Source organism: Thermobia domestica, chromosome 6, assembly GCF_964235325.1.
Source record: "Thermobia domestica chromosome 6, izTheDome1.hap1.1, whole genome shotgun sequence".
Lineage (NCBI taxonomy): Eukaryota > Metazoa > Arthropoda > Insecta > Zygentoma > Lepismatidae > Thermobia > Thermobia domestica.
In genome coordinates, this window is record NC_137459.1 from 59,766,989 (window position 1) to 59,777,886 (window position 10,898).

Sequence of the window (10,898 nt, forward strand, 5' to 3'; positions counted from 1 at the left end):
AATCACCACATAAATGGAACAATTAAATACACTTGTATTATTCCTTTTATTAAGAGATCTTCGCTGATCGAATTTGGAAAGCCCGGCAAGAGCTTAAAATATGTTTCCGTATTTGGGCCCAAGAAATGTATACATGCAAATTTTATCTCGAGCCTCATCTGAACCCAAAGTCATCAGCACACTGTAGACCCGAATTGACTGAACAGTATTCAAGATTGTTTTAAATAAAAAGGAACAATACTAGAAATAGATCGAATGAAGTAGCTGCATTGATTGATGATATTTTGTAAATATTTCGTGAACGTAAGTCATTTGTGCCTCGAACATAAATGAGGAGAGACCTGTTTCAACATTCTCTTTCTTAGATTTCACTTGGTTTTCTGGGACTGTTAGAAATTCTGTCTCTCTTAGATGCTGTGTCTCTTTACCAAAAGGAAAGAACGACAGTTGTCAATAAAATATTCAGAGACAGACACAAAGTCGGTAGAAGAGTACCTATTGTGTGTTTCAAATGACAAGCGGCATGGCCTTGAGTTGGCTTCACGCGGCGTCCAATTGGCTTTGAGCGGTGTTGACAATTCGCGACAAGCAGTTCTGCACTCTGACTTCTCGTGCTACTGCGAATCTTGACAATATTAGAGGCGCTTATTAGAAATATTGCATTAGCACATCAACTGCTCACTTTACGAAGTAGAGAAAAGAATTACGAACACATACGTGAAAACTACATCTTTTTATGTCAACTGGTTGTTACGATACACGCTTTTAAAGGTTTCCATATAAAACAATTAGTAAAACGAGCGTTGAGTCCCGCATCTAATTTCCAGGTGATTTTTCTTCGATTTGGAAATGGAACTCAACTTTTATTACAGGATAATCAGGGGTGTAACCAGCAGGTTGTTCTAGAGGAACATGACTTTCAGGTGTAGGAAAGCTTTTCACACATTAAAGACAACAAATGATCTCTTTCAGAATATGAAAGCATTTTAACTCACCATACATACTATACACATATTATATTTTCACGATCCTACCTTATCAAAAGACGGATCTGGACAGTACTGAAGTTGAAAACCGGATTATAGAAGACGAATCAATAAGCTATTCTTAAGAAAACAAATTATGTTCATAGCAGTCTTTTTATCTGACTTTGTGTTTATGTGGGTTAAAATAGTAAAGGATAAAAAAACTCGAAAAAATATCAACTCAGATATTATTATGCAATAATATACACGGGTGTCCAAAACTTAAGCATAATGACTGTTAGAGTACATAGGGGACGAAGAACGTCAAGAAAGCACACCACATGGAACCACAATACCAACATATCACACGTAAAGGCCACACGAACACGGAACAGGCCAAATTTGAAAGAAAACATGTTAGAAGGGCTCATAAAACACAAACTCACAACGTGACACTATAATAGACATGTCACAAAAACACTGTGAGACGCACTGGCGGCATCGAAAACAGGTTAGTATGGGATATAGTCGCCCCGAACAGCCATACGTGTCTGGCAGCGACATTCCATGCCCAAGGTCAGGTTGTTGAAGAGCTCTTGGGATAGCTGGTTCCACTCCTCACGAAGAGCAGTACAGAGCTCCTGGTGTGTCCTGGAGGGCGGCTGGCGGGTTGCAACACGTCTTCCTAATGCGTCCCACGCATGTTCAATTGAATTGAAGTCCGGAGAACGCGCTGGCCACTCGAATGTTGGATATATTCCGTCTCGAGGTATTCTTCCACCAGTTTGGCCCTATGGGGACTGGCATTGTCATCCATGAGCAGAAACTGTGGGTCTACTGCGCACCTGAAAAGCCGCCCATGGGCATGCAGAACCTCGTCTCTACCTCTGACCATTGATAGAACCAGCATCGAAGATGTGCAGGTCAGTAGGACCATTCATCACAATGCCTGCCCAGACGAGTACTCCACTACCACCATATCGATGCCGTTCCACAATGTTCGTGGGATGTAAGCTAGTTCCCTGCTCGCGCCAGATCAGAGTATGATGGGAATCGCTCTGGGAAATGTATCGGGATTCATCAGTGAACAGTACGCAGCTCCATTCTTTGGGTGGCCCACTGGTGATGTTCCCGATATCACTGTAAACGCGCTCTTTTGTGTGCCAGCGTCAGTGGAACACACATTGCTGGTCGTCGGGCATACAGACCACTGGCACGTAGTCTCCGGTGCACAGCCTGGCGTGACACTCGCACCCCTAAGGTGGCTGCAAGCTCCGCTGACAGTTGTCTTGCAGGCAGGGTCCGGTTCCGACGCGCAGCTATGGTTAAGTAGCGGTTCTGTTGTGGAGTTGTAACCCGTTGACGTCCCCCACCGGGCCTACGGCGGTAGTGTCCGGCGTCACAAGTTTCCACAACCTAGGCACGATACTTTGTGCCACATTGATGGCTCGTGCTACTGCTGTCTGTGTCTCACTTTTTTCTAAGTGCCCAATGATTCGACCTCTGGTAAACGCATCCAACTGACGTCTTTGTGCCATATTTCATTAATATCTTGCTACATTCAAATCAGCAGTGCCTTCCGTTCACTACAACGCTGCACTCACTGCACACACGGAAGGCACCTTTTTCGAATCCAAGCACTAGTTTTCGATTTTTTTCCCCATAGGGGCTTGGCGAACGTTTGCCATAGTTGTTGAATGCTTCTCACAAGCAATACACGTCACCCAGCAAAACTCCTGTGCTCGCGATGACCTTCCCGCCTTTTGCATGCAACTTCTTGCATTATGCGTAAGTTTTGGACACGTGTGTAGTAGTGAGTTCATACGGTGTGCGCCCAGTTAGGGAAATGAAAATATAAAGCATATAATTAATTTTAGTTGTTTTAATTAGGTACAGAAACCATATTGATGATGTTTGATTTTTTTTTAAAAATCATATTTTTTTATAAACATCTCTCATTTGCATAAACTATTAAATAAGTTTATTAAACATACACCAGACGAACCTCATTTTGGAGTTGGAAGTAGTTTGGAAAGATAAGGCCCCCTTTTCCCCCGGGCGACACGCTAACATCGTAAGAACATTATATATATATATATATATATATATATATATATATATATATATATATATATATATATATATACCTAACATCGTAAGAACCAAGTATGGGAAGTTCGTAATATTGTTTCGAAATTTACTTCAAGATAGATTCCTCCCTATTCGACAGAGGAAACACAGTATGTTTTCTGTTTCTTTTTTCTTTCACGTTTCACTATCTTATTATGTCCGACTTTTATTCCCTCTTCTCTCCTCTACAAGGGATTCAAAAGCATCAGGCGTCTGAATGGTGTCATAAATTATCGTAACCCAAAACAAACTCGAGCATATCGAGTTGCTTAGAAATCAGACGGATTGCTTGTGACATCCACACTAAGCCTAAGAGAGTTACTTGTTATGAAAACTGAGAAGGAAACAAAGGGGCTAGTTGTGTAGGAACGTAACTTCTCTTTTAGCATAAACATAATTCATCAGTGTCTGGATTGCTTTCTTTCGTGGTAGTTCGTTTGTTCTCCAAAATTATAGTTGACAATGTCTTGAAGCAAACAGAGTACAAGTGCGGAGCTTTCTTTTTAAAAAAGTGCTACGAAGTCAAGCTCGAATAATATTTTTTTGTGTTTACAATTTTTAACCCATGATAATAAATTTACAAGACTCAGATTCAGACATTGATGAAATATTAATTGATATAGACGATAGTGAAAGTAGTGTTGAAGACAAGTGTTTAGCATTTCCACTGGAAAAGTTAACAGGTAAGTAATTTAGTTGCTACATATACTTCTAGGATGCAGAGTCAAAATTCTTGAGTTTGCTGGAATACAGTAGCGGCTCGATACCATAATCTGAGGTAGTTCTGCACAGTTTGTTTTGTGAATATTGAATTTACTCTTCGCAGTAATTAATTATAAAATGTGCATACACCAACCAGCATAAAATTTTAGCACTCTTAATCGTTATAAATGACAATTATAATTGGACATTGACAAATATGTATACAGCTTTACTGTATCATGCAACCAAAACACTATTGTTTTGATTATTGCGTGTCAGTAGCGTATTTAGGATTTTGTTTCGGGAGGAGCTATACACAACATATTGAATAGACACTTCGATTTTTCCTTTTGGATGCCGACAAGTTTTATGAATTTCGGGGGAGCGTGAACCCGATGTCTCCCTCCTAAATACACCACTGTTGCGTACAACTAACTTAAAAATACCATATCCATATCGTAAGAAACATGCTGTTTTTATATACCATAAAAATTCCGATTTCACGTAATGTATACAGACAAAAATTTTATCAATACTATTGAATTATAGACATCTTACCTTATCGTTTGTAAATGAAGTCCATCCGACGTGTCTTCTGCTGTGCAAAATGTTCTATTACTCTATCATTGAAGTTCGGAATGGTGGATATGAAATCACGTTCAATTGATAAGGCAGCCAAAGCATTGAGTCTTTCCTGGCACATTGTGCTTCTCAAAAATGTTTTAACTCTTTTTAAACTTGAGAAGCAACGTTCTGCTTCAGCTGTTGTCATTAGGGTAGTTAAAAGAATTTCCAAAAGTTTTAGGGTTTCCCTAAAATTGTCACACAAATTGTGTTTGTTCAGAAAATTTAAAAATGGTAAGGCACCTTGCATATTTCTGAACTCGATCCGGTCATAAATGACACCCAACTCAGTTCGAAGACGCTCTTGCTCTAAGTATGGATATTGTGTCACAGTTGCACTTAATTCATCACTGGGAAACTGTTGAACATACTGAAGAAAGTTTTCTGAACACAAAAGTGATGATGCGACAAGGTGACCAGTATATTGGAACCTAGATTTCGCTGTATTTATGATCACATCACACACTTCAATCGCTGCAATTCGACGAGAATTTATTGTATCTTCTCTTCGTCTTCTTTTTATTTCGTGAGGTGCAGATGTTGTTGCCAAATTCTGTGCTTCTTCTTGTATTTCGGAAATGCTTCCTCTCAACCTTTGTACATTGCTCTCAAATGATTTAAGGGCATTCTCTAGATAACTAGGATCAGCTTTCCTCTTTTGCAGCTGATTGTATAGTATGTCCACGTGTGGCATAATATGATGAAAAAATGTCAACCAGAATACAAATGTTTCACACTGCAACATTCTTTCAATAGCTGAGGCTTGATTTATCGCTGTATATTGACTAAGTTCCTTCCTAATGTCTTCCATGCACTCAATAAGTTCATTTCGGTATTCAAAAACAACATTTACTGTTCGAATATAAAAATTCCAACGAGTTGGAGCGGACCGCGGCACTCTTCTTTTAACTATTCGATCCAGTACAGCAACTCGTTGTGGTGAATGAGAGAAAAAAGCTGGGATGTCTTGTAAGTTAGCGAAAAATGTCCTAACCTCTGTATTTTGCGAACACGCTTGCTGCATTATTAAATTTAACTGATGAGCATAGCAGTGCACAAAGTGTGCTGATGGATATTCTGCTTTAATTTTTACTTGGACCCCGCCATGTTGACCACTCATAACTGCAGCACCATCGTAGCACTGAGCAATTAATTTGTGCGACGGTATAATAGGTTGGATTTCACTCAAAATAGCTTGAGCAAGGCTTTCACTGTCATGCTTTGGAGGTAATAAAAATCCCCAAAAACGTTCAACTGGAGTATCTTCTCTCACGTATCTTAATATCACTACCAGTTGAAATTGTGATGAACAATCTGAAGTTTCGTCAGAAAGAAGTGCTACAAAACGTGTTTGCTCTATTTCACGTGTTATTTCTTCTCTGAACACTAATAGCATGCTATCTAACAACTCGTTTTGAATGGTTTTGGAGGTTCCTTTAAAATTACTAGAGCCCTGTAAATGTTCCCTTAATGTTTGGTCTAAATCAGCGCTGAAATCTATCAGTCCACGAAATATCCCCGGATTGGAGGAACCTTCTGCCTCGTCATGGCCCCGCATTGCGAGCTCAAAAGCACCACAAAATTTTATACAATTTATTATTTTATGAAGGATGTATCTATTCCTGGTTACATTTTCATTATGTTTCTGTATACTTGCCCAGTACGCAGAATCAAGTTGTGAGCGTATATTGATTGTCCCTAAAAGCGACAAATCTGTTTGATTGTTCAAGTGGAGCTTCGAATTTTCATGTTTCTTAATTTTTTCGGTAAGATGCACAAGATCTTTTATCCCTCCCTTTGACCATGCATAATCCCCACCGAAAAGAAGACAAGGAAAACAGAAGAGCGCATTCGTGTTATCACATCCACATATCCAGTTATTTCTGTTGTATATATCTTTGTTAAAACGCCTAATGTAAGTTTTGCCACGACTGGTGCCCGAAACTTCGAGTGTTAAATCAGGAAGAGGCCTGCCTTTTTCCTTAATTTGAAGCTTTTCTTCGTAAGTTAATGAAGAGAAAGGTTGTTGTAACAAATGTTTCACGGAAGTCATTTTAAGAATATTGTTTACCTTACAATATTTACCATAAATAATCCCCACCGAACACACAAATTCACACAAACTCGCACAAAAAATAGCGCACAACACTTACACTAAACACCTTGATCAAAAACAAGAGGTTTTGCAGACAAACTTAGAGATGTCTTGCCCTAACCACTACTGATTTTCCCCCCACACACAACCCTCGGCTGATAAAATTCAGCATATTTTTTCTTCAAGAAGTAATAAATGGAAGATAAAAGAAAGGGACAACAGAGAGATGTGGCACCGTTGATTTTTAGGTAACAGGGGTCATAAATCTCTAACAAATTTCGCCAAGAACAGCAGGGAGAATTTTGAGGACTTTCCAGATTCTATGAAACAAGTGTCTTTACTCATGTCTACTAGTCGTATCACGTCGTGTGTTTTCGGCTTCTTCGGAAGTATTCGTGAGTTTTGAGCTGCTGGAAGTGCAGCTCTAGTAAATCCTATCTAACAAACCAGGAAAACGTAATACAGTGCGGCTGGTGAAGATTTTGGTCTCAATGCTAAAGCATAGGGTAATCCGTGCACAGCTCTTGCAATATTATTAAGCTTCAGAAGGTGTTTCTAAAAATTCTACGCTATGTAGCATATCCAGCAGTAGAATTTCAGGTCACAGTTAGATCAAATATCATCATTACGAGCTATTACCTTGATTAAATTAAGCACAATTCAACTCAATTGAAAATATATTTATTCTATAAAATAGCTGGCAGTTCTGCAGCTCTGCAGCACTTATTGTCAAGCCGCCCCTGCTGGAATAGTATATTTACAGTGTGAATAATGTTGCCAATGTATGTGTCATAATCTCACTGGAGGAAGAGCGAGAAGGGAAAGGGGAGTCCGCAATCTGGCAAAACCGCGCGGAATATCGCGCACCATTGGCTATTGCCCGTGATGCTTTGAAACTGAAACACACAGTACTTGAATCTGTTATACAACTGAATTTTGAAGTGATATTTTGATTTTTGTTTTCTGGAACAGTATCTCCAAAGACTGGCTCCACTTGAAGATAAACTCACTTGCTTCCAGTGATGATTTGGAAAGATTTTCCTTGGGGAAGGACATGAAGGTAGAAAGTGGAGCTTTCGATGCAGGGGGTGAAAGTAATACGGCAAAAATACTGGTAACCCACGTTGAGTATGATCATAGATATGCCTAGTGAAAGCGACTACAGTAATTAAAAAAATATTTTTTTTTAGCCAATTAAAAGTTTGCGTTTGCGGTAATTAAAATTTTATGTTTTAGAACCAATTAAAAGTTTACGTTTTGTAAAGAGAAAGTAGGCATGTCTTGCATCCAGATTGTATATAAGCTGTCAAAATTGGATGTTTCTCTCATAATGTGTCTGAGGAAGGCTATGTTACATAGCTGAAACTGTAACACAAATATATAATTTTAAAATATATACTGTTTTGGTCAGGTGGAGTTTTATTAGTAATCTTGAATTTTCCAAAGCTACAAATGAATAATTTACAAATAGATATGCCCCGGTGGATTTCACAGCTTCCGGGGAATTTTCATAGCATGAGGGTGAATAGGGAAGCTGTTTACCAAATAATAACGGATGATTTAAAGTAATGGAAGTTGTGGACATGTTTCCGTTTCTTAAGCGAAGAGTAGGAACTGCGAAGAGTTTGTTTCTCAAAAGTGTTTGTGCTAGAACACCCTACATACTCGAGAGACCTATCCCTCCGTGATTATTTTCTGTTTCCCAATTTAAAACTATTGTGCAGGTGCGGAATATCAAATGGGTTGCTTTTCTTTTTTGACGACGTTTCCACCATTCAGAAAGCAGTGTCAAGAACCTTCAACACTATTACAGTTCAGGACTTTCAGAGCTGGTTTCATAAGTTACTGTATCATGGAAGTCCATGTGTGGACAAAAAGCATTTCTAATTCGAATCACCCGAGTGTTCCCAGTTGTTATTTATTCATTTTTACAGACCCAGTATCGTTTTCTAATTGCCGTACTATATATATATATATATATATATATATATATATATATACAGTGGCGGATCCAAGGGGGGCTATAGGGGCTATAGGCCCCCCTCTTGACGCTCAGGTATACACTGGATAAAATGGGCTTCAATCCTGCTTTACACTTGATAAAACGGCAAAATATGGTTTAGCCCCTCTCTTGATCATATCCTGGATCCACCTTTGTATATATACACAGCAAATACTGAGGTGTTGAAACAACACAAAATGACTACCACTTTAGCGTGTTACTTGTGTGTTAATTCAACACCAGGACATCGCCTTCAGAGCATACCAAAAATACCTTACTACTGACTGTGAGTATTTGCATCGGTTTTTACTGTTTGGTATGAGTAAAGCTTTGCGAAATATATTTGGCACTTGTGCCAAGTAGCGAATAATGTTCTATGTTTCCTGTTATCGATCACAATAATATCATTGTGTGCCTATGCTACTGAGGCTTACCTGGGCTCAGAGGCACAGCGCACACTAGACGCTCTTTTCCAGATGAGGTTTCCATACCTACAAATCTAGAACGTATCCTCATATTTATTCTACGAAGGAGATTATGAGAGTAAATAAAGGGTACACAAATTTCGTGCAGGAAATTGTGAGCAAAAGGAAACATTCATTAATAGCAAAGGTAGTGTGTGAGGATCAATGCGAGTACCTTTGTTCTCTAAAATGAATTTAATTTGGAGTTTAGTTTCAAAAAAAAAAAAAAATGATTAGTGTCGGACTGTAAACAACACTTAGCCTAAAAACAGACATTCAGACGGGAGAGCAGAGTTATAGGCATTTGTAAAGAAACTGCAATAGATTCAGATTCAGGTCAATGAATGCTTACTACTTACGGACTTAAAGTTTTCCATTCCAGGTCGTCGTAATCGGCACCAACACTCACACAAACACTTCACTACTACACAGTTTGTAGAAGTTGTTCGGTGGCACTTATTTAGTCCATAAGGTGAATGGAAAGTCCTCTATTCATTGGACATCAAAATTGCTAGAAGATCAATCCTGTCCGGTGACCAATAAGGAGTCGGGGTCCCAGCATCATAGGCGGCTAGCAATTGTCTTTTCCCTTCTCTTCTGTGAGGGCAATGTTTTTCGGCGACTTCCCTCTTTTTGGAATGATGTCGAGGGTGTCTTCTAAATACTCTGAAGGCTACAAAGAATTGTAAAACAGTCTTTTTACGTATTGGATATCTTCTTCCTCATATTAAATTTGTCTTTCGATGATTAAGTTAAACAAATAGGATGAGCTCGCACACGGAGATCTTGCGCGACTGAGTTTTAGAGGCAGAAGTCATCAGGTTACAAGTCGTTTGTCCTATTTGTAGCTTCGTATGGCGTTCTTCGAGCGATGAAGCGTCCATATCTCAGCAAATTGATTTTCTGGCGATGGGAACGGTCTCTTCAATGCATTTTTATCTTAGGTTTGCAGTTTCGTTGAATTTTTTCAATCTTCTGCTCTGTCTGCATATCTGTTTCCCGGCTAATATTGAAGGCCGATTTAATGAAGTAAGAAAAGTAATCGTTACTATGCAATGAAAATTAATTTGGAATAGTTGAGTTTTTCTCCGATTATTTCCTTTTACTCGTTCTTATTTATTTTTGCTTTCTTTCTATTAATTACAAATTAGATGAGTTTTACGATATTGTTGTAAACCTGTGAATCATCTGACAACAATTACACAGATAACAGTGCTTCCATCTATTTTCTTTATTTGTTATTCTTGTGTCTTAGCAATTATGAACAGAAGACGGGAGAGCTGTTGCTTATGTAACTGTTGTCAGACGATTCACAGGTTTACAACAATTTTATTGTGATCGATAACAGGAAACATGGAACATTATTCGTTACTTGGCACAAGTGCCAAATATATTTCGGAAAGCTTTGCTCATATTAAACGGTAAATACCAATGCAAATTCTCTCAGGTAGAGACGAGTTATTTTTGATATCCTCAGAAGGCGATGTGCTTGGTGCTGAATTAACACACAACTAACAATAAAGATTCTAATGTTGTCAATTGGATTTAGTATAGCATCTAATTATATCGTTTACTATATCAAGAAATAGTGGATTGCCAATCATTCTGTCAACGCTATTGGCTGTCAGAAGAATTATACTGATATCTTCTTCCATTAAGACAATAAAAACCCAGGACAATGCTTCTGTCTTTCATATAGCAACTTCCACATTCCAGGTAGATGACTTATACTGTTATTGCTTATTATGTAAGCAACAAAAGTGTTCGACGCAAGACAGGAAGGATCATATGTTAAAGGTGTGTTGTGAGAAAGATAGAGGTGCATTCTGTGAATATAATGCGGTGCTGTGGAAGACCAGAGTAACAACTTATTATTTATAAGTTGTTGCAGATTTTTTGTATTTTGTTTAAATTAT

The 10,898-nt window shown here is 38.5% G+C and overlaps 1 protein-coding gene across 1 annotated transcript; it reads right to left on the bottom strand.

Annotated features, from left to right (window-relative positions):
* Positions 1-4,356: 4,356 nt before the first annotated feature.
* On the bottom strand, positions 4,357-5,979 carry LOC145687191 (zinc finger MYM-type protein 1-like). The gene has a single exon (XM_081760655.1). The coding sequence runs from the start codon at positions 5,977-5,979 to the stop codon at positions 4,357-4,359; it is 1,623 nt and encodes a 540-aa protein (XP_081616781.1).
* Between the last annotated feature and the right edge of the window lie 4,919 nt (positions 5,980-10,898).

Bases quoted from the DNA above. Each gene is read 5' to 3' on its own strand.
- LOC145687191 (XM_081760655.1), bottom strand. From the start codon at position 5,979: ATGCGGGGCCATGACGAGGCAGAAGGTTCCTCCAATCCGGGGATATTT.